The 25094-nt window shown below is 37.4% G+C and overlaps 1 protein-coding gene across 1 annotated transcript in view; it reads right to left on the reverse strand.

The window, feature by feature from the left end:
• LOC128636206 (mucin-2-like) overlaps positions 1 to 25094 on the reverse strand; it is a 91945-nt gene that overhangs the window by 30468 nt on the left and 36383 nt on the right. The window contains exons 22-43 of the mRNA XM_053689251.1: positions 23420 to 23599; positions 22908 to 23147; positions 22035 to 22191; positions 21564 to 21692; positions 14148 to 14298; positions 12945 to 12988; positions 12465 to 12674; positions 11114 to 12202; positions 9350 to 11065; positions 8762 to 9301; positions 8174 to 8713; positions 7586 to 8125; positions 7007 to 7537; positions 6419 to 6958; positions 5831 to 6370; positions 5243 to 5782; positions 4655 to 5194; positions 4067 to 4606; positions 3479 to 4018; positions 2252 to 3430; positions 1452 to 1759; positions 1074 to 1248 (exon numbers count right to left, since the gene is read on the reverse strand). Coding sequence (XP_053545226.1) covers positions 1074 to 1248; positions 1452 to 1759; positions 2252 to 3430; positions 3479 to 4018; positions 4067 to 4606; positions 4655 to 5194; positions 5243 to 5782; positions 5831 to 6370; positions 6419 to 6958; positions 7007 to 7537; positions 7586 to 8125; positions 8174 to 8713; positions 8762 to 9301; positions 9350 to 11065; positions 11114 to 12202; positions 12465 to 12674; positions 12945 to 12988; positions 14148 to 14298; positions 21564 to 21692; positions 22035 to 22191; positions 22908 to 23147; positions 23420 to 23599 — 10969 coding nt within the window. The remainder of the gene's footprint in view (positions 1 to 1073; positions 1249 to 1451; positions 1760 to 2251; positions 3431 to 3478; positions 4019 to 4066; positions 4607 to 4654; positions 5195 to 5242; positions 5783 to 5830; positions 6371 to 6418; positions 6959 to 7006; positions 7538 to 7585; positions 8126 to 8173; positions 8714 to 8761; positions 9302 to 9349; positions 11066 to 11113; positions 12203 to 12464; positions 12675 to 12944; positions 12989 to 14147; positions 14299 to 21563; positions 21693 to 22034; positions 22192 to 22907; positions 23148 to 23419; positions 23600 to 25094) is intronic.

Genomic DNA, 25094 nt, shown 5'->3' on the forward strand with positions numbered 1-25094 from the left:
CTTAGACGTTTGGAGGCTTGTTCTTGTTTAACACTAGTTTGTTAGTTGAGAAGCAAATATCTAATGAGCATGTTTTACTGATTTCACCTTCAATCGTAAACACCTTTTTATATGAATGACAGAACTGTGTACAATCTCCATTTAGATTTTTATTCATAATAATTCAGCAAACTGTATGAAGATAAATTGTTGCCCTGACAAGTAACTACATTAAGACTGAATTTGCAAATTAACAAAAAGCTTTAAGGGACAATATAGAACAAAAATGGTATGCTCTTATTCATTAGAGTATATACTGTAAGTTTAGCACTAGCAACCCTGCAAATTCTATTTGTTCAGCTGCTTCAAATGGTTTAAACACATAGATAAAGTACCCCTTAGGAGCTGGTCCCGAGCAGATACAGTTGCTGAGCCAATTAACAACAGTAGTGGCACAGCTGGGTTGTGTGATTGCCGTTGCTGATTGGCTTACAGGCTATATCTGCTAGAGACTAGCAGTGTCCTGTGGCTCCTAAGTGGTACATTGTTACAAAGGGGTTAAAAAACACCTAGCATCGCAGAGTTACTAGTGCTAAAATTACGTCCAGTAATAAAATGAAAAAAACTGTCCAAACCAGACTGTGTGGAAAATAGGATAATCTAAAAGGGATTCCCCACAGCTTTGTTTACACAAAAAGCAATAAACAGAAAACAAGTTCAAACATGGCCGCTCCCACTACTTAATAGAAGCAAAACGTTACATTTTCAATATTTAAACAACTAATATAATTGTACAAAAATACCTCTATGTAGTATTCTGAGACAAATTAGTGCATTAAATACATCATTATGTCCAGTGCGTATTTACTGGTTAAGATCCCTTTACATTTTACTCTGGCATGCAGCAATATGTTACATTACAGGGCATTTCTGTAAATGAGATATGTTTAGGTTTCCAACTCCTACTGTATTATGTTCTGAGTGTGCTCATTAAATTGTCTGATAATGTTATGTCTATCTAATATATTTTTTTACTACAAAGTCACATGCTTATAATACATTTTCCATATTCCAATGGTGTAAGACTAACTCACATTCACACTCATTTTGATAGCAGCAACCACTCTCGTCATATGTCTTCTTGGGTTGAAAGCGGTTAGCACAGACCAGTTTATTAATAGGTGCGCATTTCATTGTGTTCATAATTATCTCATTTTGCCCAGTGCAAGTTGCATTTGTACATTTGTCCATTACCCAGGTTTCACTCAACTGTGGGAAGAGGAAAATGAATAAATGTCTCAGTTATATGATAACATTCTGCTTTCTTGAAAACAATTATTACCAGAAAATGGTCAAATATTTACAAAATGACATTCAAAAGGTAACAAATATTCCTCTGAAAAAAAAATGTTACTGCCATCAAATATTTTCAATAAACAAGTGTTACATTGACCTCAATAAGACATATATACCTTTCTTGGAGGCGTTACTGCACTGCACTCATAAGAGGAGGACCTGGTACTTGATGTGGACGTTCTTGATGTGGACGTTCTTGTTGTAGACATCTTTGTACTCTTGTCTATTGTTGCGCTACTTGTCTTTTTAGAGGTGACTGCAGATGTTCTTGCAGTGACTGATTTTGCAGTTGTGGTGCTGCCTGCCATTGTGGGAGCTGTAGACCTATGACATTCTTCACTGTACCTCTCCACTTGGCATCTCGCATTACATTGTGCGTAGAAACACCAACCAGCATTATCAGTTGTGTTGTATAACATTTTACCTGTAATATATCAGTATGTTATCACAACTGTAACATACATAGATTCATTTTCCCAGCAGTAACTATAAATTACATGAGTCTTGGTATATAAACCTTCAAACAAATTGGTGTAACCTAAACTCAGGTAGCTAGTTTGTAAGTAGTGGTTGGTATTTCAAAATCAGTTAACATGATCAAAAGCATACATTTACCTTCACACTGATCCCAATTAATCACATTTATACAGTCTCAATTAATTATTAATTGTAAAACTGTGCCTCTATGTCAATGGGTTTCTAAATTACACTTAGCCCTGCTTAACAACTTGCTGCCTATAAAAACAACCAAACAATGGCGGATACTTATAAAAAATAGAGGAAGGGCAAATAATGTATTAATGAACTATAATAAAAAATACTAAAGAAAATAGATTTGAAAAGTATTGGTATTACATAATGGTATTGCATAATGATTACTAGTTGCTTAACTTTTGCTTGTAGCAGATGTACTTACCAGGTGGAATCAAGGACCCATTAACACTACATAGACACTTGGTAGTGGGCGTGCTTTCTTCCTCTGATGACCCAATAGTTGATTGCTGAAAACCAGTAGCTTTTGTAGTTTTCATTGAAATAGGTTTTTTGGATGTACTTTCCTCTTCAGATGATGATTCAGATGTGGAAAACCTGGAAGAAGTTGCTTTTGTTGTTACTTTAACCGATGCAGTGGATACCTTAGAGGATGGTTTAGTTGTTTTTATACCAGGAGTAACTGTTTTGGTGCTTGAGAACTCCCCATATGAGGTCGAAACTTTTGTAGATCTTGTTGAAATAGGTTTACGAGAGGTAGATTCTACTTCCGATGACCCAGTTGTTTTCATGTTGAAACCTGTTGTTAGTTTTGAAGAAGCTACTTTTGTAGTACCTATTTCAAATGGAGTGGACTTTTTAGCAGATGTAATTTTACCAGTAGTTGTAGAAACTTTAGCAGTTTTCTCAGAAACAGGTTTCTTGGATGTACTTTCTTCTTCAGATGATGATTCAGATGTTGTTTTAAGAAACCCTTTGGTAGATCTGGAAGAAGATTGCTTTGTTGTTACTTTCACCGATGCAGTGGATACCTTAGAAGTGGATGGTTTAGTTGTTTTTATACTAGGAGTAAAAGCTTTAGTGCTTGAAAACTTTCCATATGAGGTTGATAACTCTGTAGATCTTGTTGAAATAGGTTTACGAGAGGTGGATTCTTCTTCTGATGACTCAGTTGTTTTCCTGTGGAAACTGGTTGTTAGTTTTGAAGATGCTCCTTTTGTAGTACCAGTTTCAAATGGACTGGATCTCTTAGCAGATGTTATTTTACCAGCTGCTGTAGAAACTTTTGTAGTTTTCCCAGAAATAGGTTTCTTGGATGTACTTTCTTCTTCAGATGATGATTCAGATGATTCTTCCTCTGATGACCCAGTAGTTTTCATGTTGAAACCTGTTGTTAATTTTGAAGACGCTCCTTTTGTAGTACCCATTTTAAATGTTGTGGACCCTTTAGCAGATGTCATTTTACCAGTTGCTGTAGAAATTTTAGTAGTTTTAACAGAAATAGATTTCTTGGATGTACTTTCTTCTTCTGAGGAAGATTCAGATGTTGTTTTAAGAAACCCTGTGGTAAATCTGGAAGAAGCTTGCTTTGTTGTTACTTTAACTGATGCAGTGGATACCTTAGAAGTGGATGGTTTAGTTGTTTTTATACTAGGAGTAACTGGTTTAGTGCTTGAAAACTTTCCATATGAGGTTGACACCTTTGTAGTTCTTGTTAAAATAGGTTTACGAGAAGTGGATTCTTCTTCTGATGACTCAGTTGTTTTCCTTTGGAAACTGGTTGTTAGTTTTGAAGATGCTCCTTTCGTAGTACCAGTTTCAAATGGACTGGACCTCTTAGCAGATGTTATTTTACCAGTTGCTGTAGAAACTTTTGTAGTTTTCCCAGAAATAGGTTTCTTGGATGTACTTTCTTCTTCAGATGATGATTCAGATGATTCTTCCTCTGATGACCCAGTTGTTTTCATGTTGAAACCTGTTGTTAATTTTGAAGACGCTCCTTTTGTAGTACCCATTTTAAATGTTGTGGACCCTTTAGCAGATGTCATTTTACCAGTTGCTGTAGAAATTTTAGTAGTTTTAACAGAAATAGATTTCTTGGATGTACTTTCTTCATCTGAGGAAGATTCAGATGTTGTTTTAAGAAACCCTGTGGTAAGTCTGGAAGAAGCTTGCTTTGTTGTTACTTTAACTGATGCAGTGGATACCTTAGAAGTGGATGGTTTAGTTGTTTTTATACTAGGAGTAACTGTTTTAGTGCTTGAAAACTTTCCATATGAGGTGGACACCTTTGTATTTCTTGTTGAAATAGGTTTACGAGAGGTGGATTCTTCTTCTGATGACTCAGTTGTTTTCCTTTGGAAACTGGTTGTTAGTTTTGAAGATGCTCCTTTTGTAGTACCAGTTTCAAATAGACTGGACCTCTTAGCAGATGTTATTTTACCAGCTGCTGTAGAAACCTTTGTAGTTTTCCCAGAAATAGGTTTCTTGGATGTACTTTCTTCTTCAGATGATGATTCAGATGATTCTTCCTCTGATGACCCAGTTGTTTTCATGTTGAAACCTGTTGTTAGTTTTGAAGATGCTCCTTTTGTAGTACCCATTTTAAATGTTGTGGACCCTTTAGCAGATGTCATTTTACCAGTTGCTGTAGAAATTTTAGTAGTTTTAACAGAAATAGATTTCTTGGATGTACTTTCTTCTTCTGAGGAAGATTCAGATGTTGTTTTAAGAAACCCTGTGGTAAATCTGGAAGAAGCTTGCTTTGTTGTTACTTTAACTGATGCAGTGGATACCTTAGAAGTGGATGGTTTAGTTGTTTTTATACTAGGAGTAACGCTTTTAGTGCTTGAAAACTTTCCATATGAGGTTGACACCTTTGTAGTTCTTGTTGAAATAGGTTTACGAGAAGTGGATTCTTCTTCTGATGACTCAGTTGTTTTCCTTTGGAAACTGGTTGTTAGTTTTGAAGATGATCCTTTCGTAGTACCAGTTTCAAATGGACTGGACCTCTTAGCAGATGTTATTTTACCAGTTGCTGTAGAAACTTTTGTAGTTTTCCCAGAAATAGGTTTCTTGGATGTACTTTCTTCTTCAGATGATGATTCAGATGATTCTTCCTCTGATGACCCAGTTGTTTTCATGTTGAAACCTGTTGTTAGTTTTGAAGATGCTCCTTTTGTAGTACCCATTTTAAATGTTGTGGACCCTTTAGCAGATGTAATTTTACCAGTTGCTGTAGAAATTTTAGTAGTTTTAACAGAAATAGATTTCTTGGATGTACTTTCTTCATCTGAGGAAGATTCAGATGTTGTTTTAAGAAACCCTGTGGTAAGTCTGGAAGAAGCTTGCTTTGTTGTTACTTTAACTGATGCAGTGGATACCTTAGAAGTGGATGGTTTAGTTGTTTTTATACTAGGAGTAACTGTTTTAGTGCTTGAAAACTTTCCATATGAGGTGGACACCTTTGTATTTCTTGTTGAAATAGGTTTACGAGAGGTGGATTCTTCTTCTGATGACTCAGTTGTTTTCCTTTGGAAACTGGTTGTTAGTTTTGAAGATGCTCCTTTTGTAGTACCAGTTTCAAATAGACTGGACCTCTTAGCAGATGTTATTTTACCAGCTGCTGTAGAAACCTTTGTAGTTTTCCCAGAAATAGGTTTCTTGGATGTACTTTCTTCTTCAGATGATGATTCAGATGATTCTTCCTCTGATGACCCAGTTGTTTTCATGTTGAAACCTGTTGTTAGTTTTGAAGATGCTCCTTTTGTAGTACCCATTTTAAATGTTGTGGACCCTTTAGCAGATGTCATTTTACCAGTTGCTGTAGAAATTTTAGTAGTTTTAACAGAAATAGATTTCTTGGATGTACTTTCTTCTTCTGAGGAAGATTCAGATGTTGTTTTAAGAAACCCTGTGGTAAATCTGGAAGAAGCTTGCTTTGTTGTTACTTTAACTGATGCAGTGGATACCTTAGAAGTGGATGGTTTAGTTGTTTTTATACTAGGAGTAACGGTTTTAGTGCTTGAAAACTTTCCATATGAGGTTGACATCTTTGTAGTTCTTGTTGAAATAGGTTTACGAGAAGTGGATTCTTCTTCTGATGACTCAGTTGTTTTCCTTTGGAAACTGGTTGTTAGTTTTGAAGATGATCCTTTCGTAGTACCAGTTTCAAATGGACTGGACCTCTTAGCAGATGTTATTTTACCAGTTGCTGTAGAAACTTTTGTAGTTTTCCCAGAAATAGGTTTCTTGGATGTACTTTCTTCTTCAGATGATGATTCAGATGATTCTTCCTTTGATGACCCAGTTGTTTTCATGTTGAAACCTGTTGTTAGTTTTGAAGATGCTCCTTTTGTAGTACCCATTTTAAATGTTGTGGACCCTTTAGCAGATGTCATTTTACCAGTTGCTGTAGAAATTTTAGTAGTTTTAACAGAAATAGATTTCTTGGATGTACTTTCTTCTTCTGAGGAAGATTCAGATGTTGTTTTAAGAAACCCTGTGGTAAATCTGGAAGAAGCTTGCTTTGTTGTTACTTTAACTGATGCAGTGGATACCTTAGAAGTGGATGGTTTAGTTGTTTTTATACTAGGAGTAACGGTTTTAGTGCTTGAAAACTTTCCATATGAGGTTGACACCTTTGTAGTTCTTGTTGAAATAGGTTTACGAGAAGTGGATTCTTCTTCTGATGACTCAGTTGTTTTCCTTTGGAAACTGGTTGTTAGTTTTGAAGATGCTCCTTTCGTAGTACCAGTTTCAAATGGACTGGACCTCTTAGCAGATGTTATTTTACCAGTTGCTGTAGAAACTTTTGTAGTTTTCCCAGAAATAGGTTTCTTGGATGTACTTTCTTCTTCAGATGATGATTCAGATGATTCTTCCTCTGATGACCCAGTTGTTTTCATGTTGAAACCTGTTGTTAGTTTTGAAGATGCTCCTTTTGTAGTACCCATTTTAAATGTTGTGGACCCTTTAGCAGATGTCATTTTACCAGTTGCTGTAGAAATTTTAGTAGTTTTAACAGAAATAGATTTCTTGGATGTACTTTCTTCTTCTGAGGAAGATTCAGATGTTGTTTTAAGAAACCCTGTGGTAAATCTGGAAGAAGCTTGCTTTGTTGTTACTTTAACTGATGCAGTGGATACCTTAGAAGTGGATGGTTTAGTTGTTTGTATACTAGGAGTAACTGTTTTAGTGCTTAAAAACTTTCCATATGAGGTTGACACCTTTGTATTTCTTGTTGAAATAGGTTTACGAGAGGTGGATTCTTCTTCTGATGACTCAGTTGTTTTCCTTTGGAAACTGGTTGTTAGTTTTGAAGATGCTCCTTTTGTAGTACCAGTTTCAAATGGACTGGATCTCTTAGCAGATGTTATTTTACCAGCTGCTGTAGAAACTTTTGTAGTTTTCCCAGAAATAGGTTTCTTGGATGTACTTTCTTCTTCAGATGATGATTCTTCCTCTGATGACCCAGTTGTTTTCATGTTGAAACCTGTTGTTAGTTTTGAAGATGCTCCTTTTGTAGTACCTATTTTAAATGTTGTGGACCCTTTAGCAGATGTCATTTTACCAGTCGCTGTAGAAATTTTAGTAGTTTTAACAGAAATAGATTTCTTGGATGTACTTTCTTCTTCTGAGGAAGATTCAGATGTTGTTTTAAGAAACCCTGTGGTAAATCTGGAAGAAGCTTGCTTTGTTGTTACTTTAACTGATGCAGTGGATACCTTAGAAGTGGATGGTTTAGTTGTTTTTATACTAGGAGTAACTGTTTTAGTGCTTGAAAACTTTCCAGATGAGGTTGACACCTTTGTAGTTCTTGTTGAAATAGGTTTACGAGAGGTGAATTCTTCTTCTGATGACTCAGTTGTTTTCCTTTGGAAACTGGTTGTTAGTTTTGAAGATGCTCCTTTTGTAGTACCAGTTTCAAATGGACTGGACCTCTTAGCAGATGTTATTTTACCAGTTGCTGTAGAAACTTTTGTAGTTTTCCCAGAAATAGGTTTCTTGGATGTACTTTCTTCTTCAGATGATGATTCAGATGATTCTTCCTCTGATGACCCAGTTGTTTTCATGTTGAAACCTGTTGTTAGTCTTGAAGATGCTCCTTTTGTAGTACCCATTTTAAATGTTGTGGACCCTTTAGCAGATGTCATTTTACCAGTTGCTGTAGAAATTGTAGTAGTTTTAACAGAAATAGATTTCTTGGATGTACTTTCTTCTTCTGAGGAAGATTCAGATGTTGTTTTAAGAAACCCTGTGGTAAATCTGGAAGAAGCTTGCTTTGTTGTTACTTTAACTGATGCAGTGGATACCTTAGAAGTGGATGGTTTAGTTGTTTTTATACTAGGAGTAACTGTTTTAGTGCTTGAAAACTTTCCAGATGAGGTTGACACCTTTGTAGTTCTTGTTGAAATAGGTTTACTAGAGGTGGATTCTTCTTCTGATGACTCAGTTGTTTTCCTTTGGTATCTGGTTGTTAGTTTTGAAGATGCTCCTTTTGTAGTACCAGTTTCAAATGGACTGGACCTCTTAGCAGATGTTATTTTACCAGTTGCTGTAGAAACTTTTGTAGTTTTCCCAGAAATAGGTTTCTTGGATGTACTTTCTTCTTCAGATGATGATTCAGATGATTCTTCCTCTGATGACCCAGTTGTTTTCATGTTGAAACCTGTTGTTAGTTTTGAAGATGCTCCTTTTGTAGTACCCATTTTAAATGTTGTGGACCCTTTAGCAGATGTCATTTTACCAGTCGCTGTAGAAATTTTAGTAGTTTTAACAGAAATAGATTTCTTGGATGTACTTTCTTCTTCTGAGGAAGATTCAGATGTTGTTTTAAGAAACCCTGTGGTAAATCTGGAAGAAGCTTGCTTTGTTGTTACTTTAACTGATGCAGTGGATACCTTAGAAGTGGATGGTTTAGTTGTTTTTATACTAGGAGTAACTGTTTTAGTGCTTGAAAACTTTCCATATGAGGTTGACACCTTTGTAGTTCTTGTTGAAATAGGTTTACGAGAGGTGGATTCTTCTTCTGATGACTCAGTTGTTTTCCTTTGGAAACTGGTTGTTAGTTTTGAAGATGCTCCTTTTGTAGTACCAGTTTCAAATGGACTGGACCTCTTAGCAGATGTTATTTTACCAGTTGCTGTAGAAACTTTTGTAGTTTTCCCAGAAATAGGTTTCTTGGATGTACTTTCTTCTTCAGATGATGATTCAGATGATTCTTCCTCTGATGACCCAGTTGTTTTCATGTTGAAACCTGTTGTTAGTTTTGAAGATGCTCCTTTTGTAGTACCTATTTTAAATGTTGTGGACCCTTTAGCAGATGTCATTTTACCAGTCGCTGTAGAAATTTTAGTAGTTTTAACAGAAATAGATTTCTTGGATGTACTTTCTTCTTCTGAGGAAGATTCAGATGTTGTTTTAAGAAACCCTGTGGTAAATCTGGAAGAAGCTTGCTTTGTTGTTACTTTAACTGATGCAGTGGATACCTTAGAAGTGGATGGTTTAGTTGTTTTTATACTAGGAGTAACTGTTTTAGTGCTTGAAAACTTTCCAGATGAGGTTGACACCTTTGTAGTTCTTGTTGAAATAGGTTTACGAGAGGTGAATTCTTCTTCTGATGACTCAGTTGTTTTCCTTTGGAAACTGGTTGTTAGTTTTGAAGATGCTCCTTTTGTAGTACCAGTTTCAAATGGACTGGACCTCTTAGCAGATGTTATTTTACCAGTTGCTGTAGAAACTTTTGTAGTTTTCCCAGAAATAGGTTTCTTGGATGTACTTTCTTCTTCAGATGATGATTCAGATGATTCTTCCTCTGATGACCCAGTTGTTTTCATGTTGAAACCTGTTGTTAGTCTTGAAGATGCTCCTTTTGTAGTACCCATTTTAAATGTTGTGGACCCTTTAGCAGATGTCATTTTACCAGTTGCTGTAGAAATTGTAGTAGTTTTAACAGAAATAGATTTCTTGGATGTACTTTCTTCTTCTGAGGAAGATTCAGATGTTGTTTTAAGAAACCCTGTGGTAAATCTGGAAGAAGCTTGCTTTGTTGTTACTTTAACTGATGCAGTGGATACCTTAGAAGTGGATGGTTTAGTTGTTTTTATACTAGGAGTAACTGTTTTAGTGCTTGAAAACTTTCCAGATGAGGTTGACACCTTTGTAGTTCTTGTTGAAATAGGTTTACTAGAGGTGGATTCTTCTTCTGATGACTCAGTTGTTTTCCTTTGGTATCTGGTTGTTAGTTTTGAAGATGCTCCTTTTGTAGTACCAGTTTCAAATGGACTGGACCTCTTAGCAGATGTTATTTTACCAGTTGCTGTAGAAACTTTTGTAGTTTTCCCAGAAATAGGTTTCTTGGATGTACTTTCTTCTTCAGATGATGATTCAGATGATTCTTCCTCTGATGACCCAGTTGTTTTCATGTTGAAACCTGTTGTTAGTTTTGAAGATGCTCCTTTTGTAGTACCCATTTTAAATGTTGTGGACCCTTTAGCAGATGTCATTTTACCAGTCGCTGTAGAAATTTTAGTAGTTTTAACAGAAATAGATTTCTTGGATGTACTTTCTTCTTCTGAGGAAGATTCAGATGTTGTTTTAAGAAACCCTGTGGTAAATCTGGAAGAAGCTTGCTTTGTTGTTACTTTAACTGATGCAGTGGATACCTTAGAAGTGGATGGTTTAGTTGTTTTTATACTAGGAGTAACTGTTTTAGTGCTTGAAAACTTTCCATATGAGGTTGACACCTTTGTAGTTCTTGTTGAAATAGGTTTACGAGAGGTGGATTCTTCTTCTGATGACTCAGTTGTTTTCCTTTGGAAACTGGTTGTTAGTTTTGAAGATGCTCCTTTTGTAGTACCAGTTTCAAATGGACTGGACCTCTTAGCAGATGTTATTTTACCAGTTGCTGTAGAAACTTTTGTAGTTTTCCCAGAAATAGGTTTCTTGGATGTACTTTCTTCTTCAGATGATGATTCAGATGATTCTTCCTCTGATGACCCAGTTGTTTTCATGTTGAAACCTGTTGTTAGTTTTGAAGATGCTCCTTTTGTAGTACCCATTTTAAATGTTGTGGACCCTTTAGCAGATGTCATTTTACCAGTCGCTGTAGAAATTTTAGTAGTTTTAACAGAAATAGATTTCTTGGATGTACTTTCTTCTTCTGAGGAAGATTCAGATGTTGTTTTAAGAAACCCTGTGGTAAATCTGGAAGAAGCTTGCTTTGTTGTTACTTTAACTGATGCAGTGGATACCTTAGAAGTGGATGGTTTAGTTGTTTTTATACTAGGAGTAACTGTTTTAGTGCTTGAAAACTTTCCATATGAGGTTGACACCTTTGTATTTCTTGTTGAAATAGGTTTATGAGAGGTAGATTCTTCTTCTGATGACTCAGTTGTTTTCCTTTGGAAACTGGTTGTTAGTTTTGAAGATGCACCTTTTGTAGTACCCATTTCAAATGGAGTGGACCTTTTAGCAGATGTTATTTTACTAGTTGCTGTAGATACTTTAGCAGTTTTCTCAGAAACAGGTCTCTTGGATGTACTTTCTTCTTCAGATGATGATTCAGATGTTGTTTTAAGAAACACTGTGGTAAATCTGGAAGAAGCTTGCTTTGTTGTTGCTTTAACCGATGCTGTGGATACCTTAGAAGTGGATGATTTAGTTGTACTTTTAATGTTAGTAGTAACTGCTTTACTACTTGTTTTTCCAGATGTAGTTGATACTATTGTAGTCTTCTCAGAAATAAGTTTTTGTGATGTAGATGATTTTTCAGAATTTGTAGTAGTTTTGGAAGATGGCTTTTTTGTGGTACTTTTTACACCAAATGTAGTCGTTTTTGTAGATGTGACTTTACCAGATGTTGTAGACACCTTAGTAGTTTTCAGTGAAATAGGTTTTTGTGATGTAGATTCTTTTTCAGCTGTCACTGGTCTAGTTGTGACTTTCATGCGTTCAGTAGTAAGAATAGTTGTTTTTACTAATAGTGGTACAGACATAGGTTGTGAAGATGTAGCGATTAGACTTGAAGGATATTTGGTTGACTGTCTGCAGGGAACATAATTACAGCACAGTATACGGATCTCATAGTTAAAGCAGAGCTGAGAAAATTGGTCTCTGTTTTTACAAATAAGGCCTAAAGAGTTGTTACACTGAATGATCTGACCCAAGTCTTCAACTGGAATATTAGGGAACTTCTGTGCTCGACATTTCACCTTTGATGGGACTTTACAAATGGAATGACCGCTTTCACTTATCTTTTCAAAAGTTTCAAAGTCGCCTTCATTTTCACCATATTTAGGCCTACTGATGTCATACCACACTGACCAGCTGCAGACTTCCTCCAAACATACTACAGAGGTTGGACTCACTGGAGCTGCAGGGAAATCAATTTAAATTTGGTTTAAATTACACAAAACTACAAAATATCTAAATTATCTCATATATTTTACTAACTCAAACATATAAAACAGTGATGCCATTGGGAAATGTGTGTATAAAAGAAGCTGCAGAGGAATACACTTTATATAATATTTTAGAAATCAAAAGCTTTATGAATAACTAAAGATACTGTGTATTACATGCAATGTTAAAAACATAGGTACATCTCTTTCAATATGATGCAACCTTTGTCCTACCTGTTGTGGAGAGATTTAGAGGTGATGTGGTTGTATCAAAATGGAAGGTTGTGGTTGGAGCCTTAGTGGTTCGGACACATGGGTAGACTTTTCTGCTAATTGTTCCATTAAATGTGCATGTTGCTGTTATGCAGCCGCCGATACCATCAGTAGTGTTGTAGATGACCTCTCCATAGTCATATTTCATATTTCCATAGTAACAATAACAAGCTGTGACAGTAATAAAAATAATAGAGAAGTGATAAATCCAGAAGCATTGTGGTCCTCAAACATTGAGTTACAAAAATAATTGACGGATGTCAATACTTATATTGATTATGATATTCTACTACATTTGTATTTCATAACCAACACTATATTAATTTAATTGTTTCAAACCCATTTTGTACAAAAATATAGTTTATTCATATTATAAAGGAAATTAAGTTTACAAGTTAATATTTTTTTGGTTTGTTTTTTAAAACAATAATCAGCACCCACCTTGGAGATCTGTTTGGCACCGTCGTCCCTTTTTGGTGCAGATACTGAAAAAGAGGCAAAAGTGACTTATTTTTTGTACAGTGGAAGCTAAAACTATTATATCCCTATTAGAGTAAGGCCTCGCTTCAATCCACGTCATATTTTGATGCATGTTCAAAAAGAAATGCAGGGAAAATACATTGCCAATATTCATGCGAATGGCAGCGAATTTTGAAAAAAAAAAAAAACAGAGAAATTGGGGTGTTTTTATTTTTTGGCCTTTTTCTTTCAAAGGTTCTTTATTTTAAATGGACATAAAACAGGTTGAGATCTGTGCATATCCTAAAATGGCTAATTAAGTAAAAATAGTTTTCATAAAAAAATTTTTTTTAAAAATTGCTGGCAAAGTATTTTAAAATAATTTTCTAAAATAAGCAAAATGAATTACATAGCTAAGCTGCCTGAAGCAGCTAACTCCACCCCCCTTATCAGTGTATAGACACAGGCATTGTATTTACACTGAGTTCACAGCTTCTAGTCATGCTCCAGCAGATCATCTCTATGCACTTTTGTATTCTACCAAAGCAACAATAGATATAGATACAGCCATAGAAGGAAATGTGTGGGGAAGTTAGAGCTTTACAATTCAGAAACTAAAAAGAAAGGGTTAATGGCGAGGCACTGCAGTATAAATTTGCAGGTAAAGTAATTAAAGTACATATTATATTTTGTCTCTATCCCAACTTGTTTTATGTCCCTTTAAATATTTTTTTCTAATTTTCAGTAATTTTATTCAGTAATTTAAGCCAAGAGGTCCTGTGTGTTCCTTTAGACATAAAACAAATTAAATCTTTAATTGAACCAACAATAAAATGAGCCATTATGTAGATACAAGTAGTTTTTTTCTGTACTGATGTCTAGTTGTATTTCCTCCATTTCTTACAATGGTGTTCGCCAGCAAGTAGGTGGTGAAGATTTGCAGGGAGAATACAAGAGTCTTGATATTCTTGCTTGCTTTTTGAATAGGATTTCAAGCCAATATGACTGCCGATGCCAAATTGCATCCGCATATATTTTCCTACAGCATTTCATGCATCGGCCAAAGAGCTGTGAACCGCTTGATTGTGAATACTTCCTCCTGATTTTGATGCAAATTGGCCAGTTCGCTTGATTTTGAATAAGGGCCTAAGGCGACAACTTGAGATTTTTCCTGAAAGAACTTACCATGTTTCACAATTTCTGTAGGATGGAACCATATCCCCTATACTGTATCGTTTGCCATCGTCGTCATAACAACCACAGTTTGCTTGAGCAACACATCGCATTATGTCCTCATCAAAGAAAGGACGGTCTTTGGGACATTTTGGATAACATCCTTGAGTAAATTAAAAAGGAAAAAATATTTATATAATTTATTTATATAAATAGTGTTGAGACACTAGAGCTGTTTTTTAGTAGCACACAATCATTTTATTTATACACCAGTGGTAGTATTTTTTCTGTGAGGTACCCATGCAAATCATACCTTGTTTTTCATACAGATCCATAATTTTATAAAATAACGTAGGTTTTTAGAAAATAAATACGTTTCTAGGAATCTCGTGCATGGTAAAACAACAAACTGGTCATTATTTCCTAAATATTTAGAATACACATTCTATTGTTTCACATTTAGCATCAATTGTAGAACACCAAAATGTTACCTTTATTTTCCAATACAAAGTAGAAATTGAAAATCTCTTTTTTTCACTTTGCACATCTTGTAATTTATGCAGAAAGTAATTTTATAAAATATTTAATCATAAAAAATATTACATATATTTTAAAATTACACAAAATTCTGATTTTTTAGAAGGGTGACATCCCATTTTGTTCCTGCCTCTTACCAAGAAGACATTAAAAATACACCAAACATACATGAACAAAAAAATCACCCTATATAGAATTTCTATCCCATCGTAGTGCTTAGATTAGTTGTCTAGGGACCTTTTTAAAGTCCAGAACATTGTAACTCACCTAGTAGACTTGGTACCTAAGAGGCATTAGATCCCTAATTTAAAGAAGGTAATACACTGCATCCAAGCAGGACAAGTGACCCTTTGCAATAAGGAGTCACTTCCTTAGGTAGAAAATCACTTTAACTGCAGCTGCAGGTTATTGACATTTTCTGGTGATCTCATACATCTTAAAAGAGCAGAATTATTTCTGTCAAATAAGGGGTTTCATGTCCCTTTAACTTGCTTGGGTGCTAATATGTGTGCTCACATATCCACATCCACAGTTTCATTAAATAGGAAGTACCTTTGATGCTGGGCACTTCCTTGTTCCCTGTGACATCATCAGGTTTGTGGTGATATCATGGGATTTTAATTACTCTAGACAGCAATGCCAAATAAGATATCTGGAGTGTGGGACACCTAGAATGCAATGCAGAAGAGGAGCCACCATCCAAGGATGACAAAACGTGCCTATCATAATGTGGATAATGACCATGTGTCAGTGCTGCATATGGGTTAAAAATGTCATCATTTTTGAAGACTTTTTAACCCTTCAGAATGAAATAAACAAAAACATAATTTATGCTTACCTGATAAATTTATTTATCTTGTGATGTATCGAGTCCACGGATTCATCCATACTTGTGGGATATTCTCCTTTCCTACAGGAAGTGGCAAAGAGAGCACCCACAGCAGAGCTGTCTATATAGCTCCTCCCTTAGCTCCACCCCCCAGTCATTCGACCGAAGGCTAGGAAGAAAAAGGAGAAACTATAGGGTGCAGTGGTGACTGAAGTTTTTTAAATAAAAATATATTGCCTGTCTTAATAAACAGGGCTGGCCATGGACTCGATACATCACAAGAGAAATACATTTATCAGGTAAGCATAAATTATGTTTTCTCTTGTAAGATGTATCGAGTCCACAGATTCATCCATACTTGTGGGATACCAATACCAAAGTTTTAGGACACGGATGAAGGGAGGGACAAGACAGGGACCTTAAACGGAAGGCACCACTGCTTGTAGAACCTTTCTCCCAAAAATAGCCTCCGAAGGAGCAAAAGTATTGAATTTGTAAAATTTGGAAAAAAGTATGAAGCGAAGACCAAGTCGCCGCCTTACAAATCTGTTCAACAGAAGCCTCATTTTTAAAAGCTCATGTGGAAGCCACTGCTCTAGTAGAATGAGCAGTAATTCTTTCAGGAGGCTGCTGGCCAGCAGTCTCATAAGCCAAACGGATGATGCTTTTCAGCCAAAAGGAAAGAGAGGTAGCCATAGCCTTTTGACCTCTCCGTTTACCAGAATAAACAACAAACAATGAAGATGTTTGACAGAAATCTTTAGTTGCTTGTAAGTAGAACTTTAAAGCAGCAACCACATCAAGATTGTGCAACAGACGTTCCTTCTTTGATGAAGGATTAGGACACAGTGAAGGAACAACAATCTCCTGATTGATATTCCTATTAGAAACAACCTTAGGAAGAAACCCAGGTTTGGTACACAAAACCACCTTATCTGCATGGAAAACAAGGTAAGGTGAGTTACACTGTAAAGCAGATAACTCAGAAACTCTTCGAGCCGAAGAGATAGCTATCAAAAACAAAACTTTCCAAGATAGAAGCTTAATATCTATGGAATGCATAGGTTCAAATGGAACCCCTTGAAGAACTTTAAGAACTATGTTTACGCTCCATGGTGGAGCAACAGGTTTAAATACAGGCTTGATCCTGACTAAATGCTTGAATGTCTGGGACATCAGCCAGACGTTTGTGTAAAAGAATAGACAAAGCAGATATTTGTCCTTTTAACGAACTAGCTGATAATCCCTTCTCCAATCCTTCTTGGAGAAAAGACAATATTCTAGGAATCCTAATCTTACTCCATGAGTAACCCTTGGATTCACACCAACAAAAATATTTGCGCCAAATCTTATGATAAATCCTCCTGGTGACAGGCTTTCTAGCTTGAATCAGGGTATCAATGACCGACTCAGAGAAACCACACTTTGATAGAATCAGGCGTTCAATCTCCAAGCAGTTAGACGCAGAGAAATTAGATTTGGATGCGTGAATGGACCTTGGATTAGAAGGTCCTGCCTCATTGGCAGAGACCACGGTGGAACCAATGACATGTCCACTAGGTCTGCATACCAAGTCCTGCGTGGCCACGCAGGTGCTATCAGAATCACCGAAGCCCTCTCCTGCTTGATTCTGGCAACCAGACGTGGGAGGAGAGGAAACGGTGGAAATACATAGGAAAAATTGAAGGACCAGGGCAATGCTAGAGCATCTATCAGTACCGCCTGGGGATCCCGGGACCTGGACCCGTAACAAGGAAGTTTGGCATTCTGTCGGGACGCCATCAGATCCAATTCTGGTGTGTCCCATAGCTGAGTCAGCTGGGCAAATACCTCCGGATGGAGCTCCCACTCCCCCGGATGAAAAGTCTGACGACTTAGGAAATCCGCTTCCCAGTTCTCTACCCCTGGGATATGGATTGCTGAGAGATGGCAAGAGTGATCCTCCGCCCATCGGATTATTTTGGTTACCTCCATCATCGCTAGAGAACTCCGTGTTCCTCCTTGATGATTGATATAAGCTACAGTCGAGATGTTGTCCGACTGAAATCTGATGAATTTGGCCGCATCAAGCTGAGGCCACGCTTGAAGCGCATTGAATATCGCTCTCAGTTCTAGAATGTTTATCAGGAGGAGAGTTTCCTCCTGAGACCATAAGCCCTGTGCTTTCAGGGAGTTCCAGACTGCACCCCAGCCTAGCAGGCTGGCATCTGACGTTACTATGAGCCACTCTGGCCTGCGGAAACACATTCCCTGAGAAAAGTGGTCCTGAGACAACCACCAGAGAAGAGAATCTCTGGTCTCCTGGTCCAGATTTATTTGAGGAGATAAATCTGCATAATCCCCATTCCACTGTTTGAGCATGCATAGTTGCAGTGGTCTGAGGTGTAGGCGGGCAAAAGGAACTATGTCCATTGCCGCTACCATGAGTCCGATTACCTCCATACACTGAGCCACTGATGGCCGAGGAATGGAATGAAGATCTCGGCAAGTGGTTAAGAGTTTTGATTTTCTGACCTCCGTCAGAAATATTTTCATTTCTACCGAGTCTATCAGAGTCCCTAGGAAGGAAACTCTTGTGAGAGGGAAGAGAGAACTCTTTTTTATGTTCACCTTCCTCCCGTGAGATCTCAGAAAAGCCAACATGATGTCCGTGTGAGACTTGGCTAGTTGGATTAAGATGTCGTCTAGATAAGGCGCCACTGCTATGCCCCGCGGTCTTAGAACCACCAAAAGGGACCCTAGCACCTTTGTGAAAATTCTGGGAGCCGTGGCCAACACGAAGGGAAGGGCCATGAACTGGTAATGCCTGTCCAGAAAGGCGAATCTGAGGAATTGATGATGATCTCTGTGAATAGGGATGTGTAGATACGCATCCTTTAAGTCCACAGTAGTCATATATTGACCCTCCTGGATCAAAGGCAGAATAGTCCGAATAGTCTCCATCTTGAATGATGGTACTCTGAGGAATTTGTTTAGAATTTTGAGATCCAAGATTGGTCTGAAAGTTCCCTAAATTGGTCTGAAAGTTTGAGTAAAACCCTAGCCCTTGTTCCGCTTTTGGAACTGGGTGGATCACTCCCATGGTATGTAGGCCTTCTAGACAGCATAAGAACGCCTCTCTCTTTGTCTGATTTGCAGACAATTGAGAAATGTGAAATCTCCCCTTTGGGGGGGAGTCTTTGAAGTCCAGAAGATATCCCTGGGACACAATTTCTAAAGCCCAGGAATCGTGAACATCTCTTGCCCAAGCCTGAGCGAAGACAGAGAGTCTGCCCCCCACTAGATCCGGTCCCGGATCGGGGGCTACCCTTTCATGCTGTCTTAGAGGCAGCTGCAGGCTTCTTGGCCTGTTCACCCTTGTTTCAAGCCTGGTTAGGTCTTCAGACTGACTTGGCTTGGGCAAAATTCCCCTCTTGCTTTGCAGCAGAGGAAGCTGAAACGGGACCACCCTTGAAGTTCCGAAAGGAACGAAAATTATTTTGTTTGGTCCTCATTTTATTTGTTTTATCCTGAGGGAGGGCATGGCCTTTCCCTCCAGTGATGTCTGAAATAATCTCTTTCAGTTCAGGCCCGAATAGGGTCTTTCCTTTGAAAGGGATGTTCATAAGTTTAGATTTTGATGACACATCAGCAGACCAGGACTTAAGCCATAGCGCCCTGCGTGCTAAAATGGCAAAACCAGAATTCTTTGCCGCTAATTTAGCCAGTTGGAAAGCGGCATCTGTAATGAAAGAATTAACCAACTTAAGGGCCTTAATTCTATCCATCATATCCTCTAATGGAGTCTCCATCTGAAGAGCCTCTTCTAGAGCCTCGAACCAGAAAGCAGCTGCAGTAGTTACAGGAACAATGCACGCAATAGGTTGGAGAAGAAAACCTTGATGAACAAAAATTTTCTTCAGGAGACCCTCTAATGTTTTATCCATAGGATCTTTGAAAGCACAACTGTCTTCGATAGGTATAGTTGTACGCTTAGCAAGAGTAGAAATAGCTCCCTCCACTTTAGGGACCGTCTGCCACGAGTCCCGCATGGTGTCAGATATGGGAAACATTTTCTTAAAAACAGGAGGGGGAGCGAACGGAATACCTGGTCTATCCCACTCCTTAGTAACAATATTCACAATCCTCTTAGGGACTGGAAAAAACAACAGTGTAAACAGGAACCTCTAAGTATTTGTCCATTTTACACAATTTCTCTGGGACCACTATAGGGTCACAATCATCTAGAGTCGCTAATACCTCCCTGAGCAATAAGCGGAGGTGTTCAAGCTTAAATTTAAAGGCCGTCATATCAGAATCTGTCTGAGGGAGCGTCTTTCCTGAATCAGAAATTTCTCCCTCAGATAACAAATCCCTTACCTCTACTTCAGAAAATTGTGAGGGTATATCGGATACGGCTACTGAAGCGTCAGACGGCTCAGCATTTGTTGTTAACCCAGAGCTGTCACGCTTTCCTTGTAAACCAGGCAGTTTAGATAAAAACTCTGTGAGGGTTGTATTCATAACTGTGGCCATGTCTTGTAAAGTAAATTAATTTGACGCACTAGAGGTACTTGGTGTCACTTGTGCGGGCGTTACTGGTTGTGACACTTGGGGAGAGCTAGATGGCAAACCCTCATTCTCTTCTCTCTGAGAATCATCTATTGTAATATTTTTAAGTGCAAAAATATGCTCTTTATAATTTATAGACATATCAGTGCAAGTGGGACACATTCTAAGAGGGGGTTCCACAATGGCTTCTAAACACATTGAACAAGGATTTTCCTTGGTGTCAGACATGTTAAACAGGCTAGTAATGTAACAAGCAAGCTTGGAAAACACTTTAATCAAAGCAAATAACACTTAGAAAAAAACGGTACTGTACCTTTAAGAGAAAAAAAGCTGCACAAACTCTGCAAAACAGTGTAAAAAAGCAGTAAACTCAACAAAATTTTTACAGTAGCATCATAAAGCCTTAGTAACTTTGCACAGCTATGCAAATAAACAATTAACCCCTTCATGTAAAAACCAGATTGACAAAACGGTAAAAAAACGTTCAGCACCTTGCCACAGCTCTGCTGTGGTGCCTACCTGCCCTTTAGGAACGATTTGTGGGGGAAAAAACTTCTTTACAGCCCTCAAACACAGTAGGAACCTCTGGAGAAGCAGCTGGATGTCTCTGAGGAAAAGAAACTGCACAACTGAGGCCTGAAAATAGGCCCCTCCCACCTCACTCGATGTTATGGGGCTTAAAAGAAACACAACAGAGTGTTTTCTAAACTAGCCATGTGGGTTAATAACCCTTAAACCAGCCACAATGATCCCTCAAAAAACGTTATATTTGCATTTTTTATAAATAAACAAAAACGTCTTTTTCCTATCAGTGTCACCAGTAACTAATGAGCACTTTATGCAAGCTGGGATTCCTACTAAGTGTCTGAATACAGCTTACCCTTCCCTCATGGGGATATTGCCAGCCTTTTCTAGAATTATCACAGTCTGTCTAGAAAAAAATAGACTGAACATACCTCAATGCAGTTTAGCCTGCAAACTGTTCCCCCAACTGAAGTTTTCCTGTACTCTTCAGCCCTTGTGAGAACAGCAGTGGATCTTAGTTACAAAGTGCTAAGATCATCATCCTCCTTGCAGAAATCTTCATCCCTTTTCTGCCAGAGAGTAAATAGTACACACCGGTACCATTTAAAATAACAAACTTTTGCTTGAGAAAATAAAAACTAACATTTTTGTCACCACACTCACTTTACCCTTCCTAGTTACTTAGAGTAGGCAAAGAGATTGACTGGGGGGTGGAGCTAAGGGAGGAGCTATATAGACAGCTCTGTTGTGGGTGCTCTCTTTGCCACTTCCTGTAGGAAAGGAGAATATTCCACAAGTATGGATGAATCCGTGGACTCGATATATCTTACAAGAGAAATAATAAATGGGAAATAAAGACAGAAGATGAGTGTTGAACTGATTTCTATCTGCCTTATACCTACCCAAATAAACTTACAAAAATAAATAAATTAAGAGCTTAGAGCACGCATGGGACACCAAGAACTTCTAAAACACTGTTAATGTACCTTCCAATCCAGGCAGCTGGTTCATGCATTTCCCACTGGGATTCCTACAAGTCTTCATGCAGGGAGCTCCACACGGTTTGTAGTGCCACTCGCACTCACCTTCCGGATTGTAGTAATCACAGAACAACGCTGGTGATAAGAACCAAAAGCATTTTAGAAAGATTTCAACTGACAAATAAGAACAAACAGCCAGCAGTCTAAACAAAATGTTCATGTAAAGCATAAATATGTATATACACTGTATCTAGAAAGCTGAAACCCATAATTATGCGCTTATATAAACTATTTGTTTATTCTAATCCAGTACTGAAAGATTGATGAGTACAGCTTTATGCGTCAAACAAGGTGTTCAGTTGTATCAGCATTATACACCTTTTCAAATAAGATGATGATAAATGTAATAATTTTGAGGTGCTATGTAACTCAACATATTGGATGAAAGATAAGTCTTAAATAAGAGAAATTACTTACGACAAATCTCAGGGCTTCTCCATGCTATACAGATTCCAGCATTGTTACAAGCTGCGGCGTATGCGGCAACAGCTGTGCAGTAACACTCACAGTCTCCTCCAGAATCACACGCACAGGTGTCTCGTACACATGCCTCGTAGTATGGTGTGGGGTCAACCTAGAGAATGTAAATGGTTTGTGATATATTCCTTTTAGTGTGTTAAAATTTGCATTTCGTGTTACAGATCACAAGACTGGTGGATGTGTTTTTATTGACATTAGTATCTAAACAACCAACTAGTGATTATTGTAAGATTGTTTTAGGAATCCACTGCCTTTTTTAGTGTCCGTAACGGATGAAGAGCAACATTTTTAAATACTAATTGAGACTAAAAACATATATACGCCATATTTTTGCATTCATGACCATCAGATGAGCAAGGCTATAGATACTGTAGATATTATTGATGTACAGACACAGAAACACACTTGTAAGATCTCCTTAAAATTTCTCTACCAGTAAACATTTGCTGCTTGAAAATTAACATTACTGTGGGGTAAGATCAAAACAAATAAACACTTTTCCACTTTTAGGGGTAGCTTTTGATCTTTAAGAAGAATTAATCATATCACTAAAATGAATGTAAGGCCAGATAAAATACATTAAAGATTCCCTTTATGGTCCATAGAAATAAGGTTCAAGAAACTTGAACTAAACCACATAATGAGAAATGTAACTGTAAACTCAGCTTATCTTTTTATTCGATATTCAGTTTACCATTATATTAATAAAACCTATGTACTTATCAGAATAAACCTCTTCCTAATTTACCCATTTGAGTTATCGTTTCTCTATAAGCTATAACTTAAAAAAGAGAAATAAATGTGACCCACCATTGACTGGCATTTTGCAAAAACGGTACTCATTATGATGCTGCAATGTTTCTGTGCCCAGGGTTGGCGATACGGGTTAGCAACACAAGGATCTCTAAGTCGCTGGGCATCAAGGCATATGGGAGAGGCTTTCCAGCTGTTCCCAAACTTTTGCTCATTGACAACTACTGACAAAGCCCTTGTAGTAAATTCATTGGACACGCTGCCATCGTAATTACCACAAAGTCCACAAACCTTACCCTGATGGGAAAAACAAGAGAACAATTTGGAACATGCATTTAGGAGTTTGAAATGAATCTGATTAGAAAACAAGTCTATGTATATAAAGAACTGGAGTAAATATGATAAACATAACATGGATGAAAAGATTATGGAAAGGATTATATATTCAAGAGTTTTACCAGAAGGTGCTGTCAGATATCTCAACTATGCATTCATAATTTTCTGTCTGTTCAATTAATTCCTATGCTTACTATAATAAACTAATTTTTAGGAATTATTGTATCTCTCACCTTGAATTTTGGGCTTAGCCTGATTAAGATGCTGGTTTTCTTGTCCCACATAAGAATGAGTCCATCCTTAGCTTCAATCACAAGGTAGATACCCATCTGCCTGACTTGATAAGGGACCTCACTGCCAATGTCTCTCTCCAGAACTTCAAAGACTCCTTCACTCAGCTTCAGCTCAAAGTTCTGACAATGAACAAACAGATTTAATAGGATACAATTGGATAGAGAACAGCACAGAGGATCTGGGAAAGGTAATTTATAAGAAATAGAGCGTAAAACAACAAAGGGTCCATTTTTCAAGTAGCGGATGCTTCAGAGGCCCATAGTTTCAGGCTTGCCTGAGACTAAACATAAGAAGCAGCATTCATAAAACCACTGCTCCTTAACCTCTCCACCACCTAAAAGGGGACAGATTAAAATAATCCCGATCCGTATGATTGACAGTCCCGGCTAGTGACCGATTGGCCACCTTTGAGCAGGGGGCAGCATTGCACAAGCATTTCTGGCTATAGCGAATCAAGTCTGCCCCAGTTGTTAAATGTATTCTGACCATTAGAAAAGGTGATTTATTATGACATCATTTCATGAATATTTGTAGTTAGTGAATCTTTACAAAAAGTCATAGGGGATATTAACATGAAATAAAAAAGTAATGAAGTGAGGCAGTTAAAGGGTCAATAAACATTTTGTAATCTACTAATAGATTCACTTATCAGCAGAGTATGAACAGATTAACACCTTGTTTGCTGCAAATGTTTTCAATGACCAAACTCCTCCGACCACAATGCTTATTTGGAGGAGCCACTTTGAACTTAAGTCTTGAGATGGCAGGGGTTGACACTGCCATTGTGTTAACAAATGGTTTGACGTCATCAGAAAAGATAAGATAATAAATTGAAAATTACTGACATATGCATTATGTGGCAGGGTTAGGCTTATGAAGTCACCATGTGCTCTTTTGTAGACAAATTAGAGGGAAAAGGTGGCAAAATTAAGTAATGAAAGTATTTGGCACAGCTGTTTTACTATAAATAAACATTTTATATTTACAGTCTCAGTGTTTATGTCAGTTTAACAATAATTTGACCTTGCATAAAGCAGGCAAAATGGGGGACAACAGGAGAAGCTATATAGCTCCTTAATAGGAGAGTAAACTCAAGAATGTTCTATCGCACTTATTAAAATAATGAATAAAGCATGTTAAAGATATTTTTCCTGAGTAAAAAAGAAATGCATGTCTGTACACAAAGTATCCCAGATATCTCTTTGGCTGATAAGAACAACTGATCTACTGGTACACATGGTTTTATTAAGAGTAGTGACCCTAGAGATTAAACACACAGTAAAAGTATCCATCGGGACCCGCAGAGAACTGCTTCTCCCAAGCAGAAAATGCAGCTGATCCAATCAGCAGTGCTAGTCACACGACCCAGCTGTGTTACTAGTGCTGCTAATTAGATCAGCATTGGTTTCTGCTCAGGACCAGCAGTGATCTGCAGATCCCAGAAGTATTTCTACTATGTGTTTGCAGGGATTAAACTCACAGTAGTGTAGGGTCAATAGTTTTAAAATGACATGCTCTAATGGATTAGAATATGCCATTTTTTTTATTATTATTATTATTATTATAGCCCTTTAATTGAAGATTAAACTGAAAGGAGATAGGTAAGGTAAAAGG

This window comes from Bombina bombina, chromosome 7 (assembly GCF_027579735.1).
Source record: "Bombina bombina isolate aBomBom1 chromosome 7, aBomBom1.pri, whole genome shotgun sequence".
Classification (NCBI taxonomy): Eukaryota; Metazoa; Chordata; class Amphibia; order Anura; family Bombinatoridae; genus Bombina; species Bombina bombina.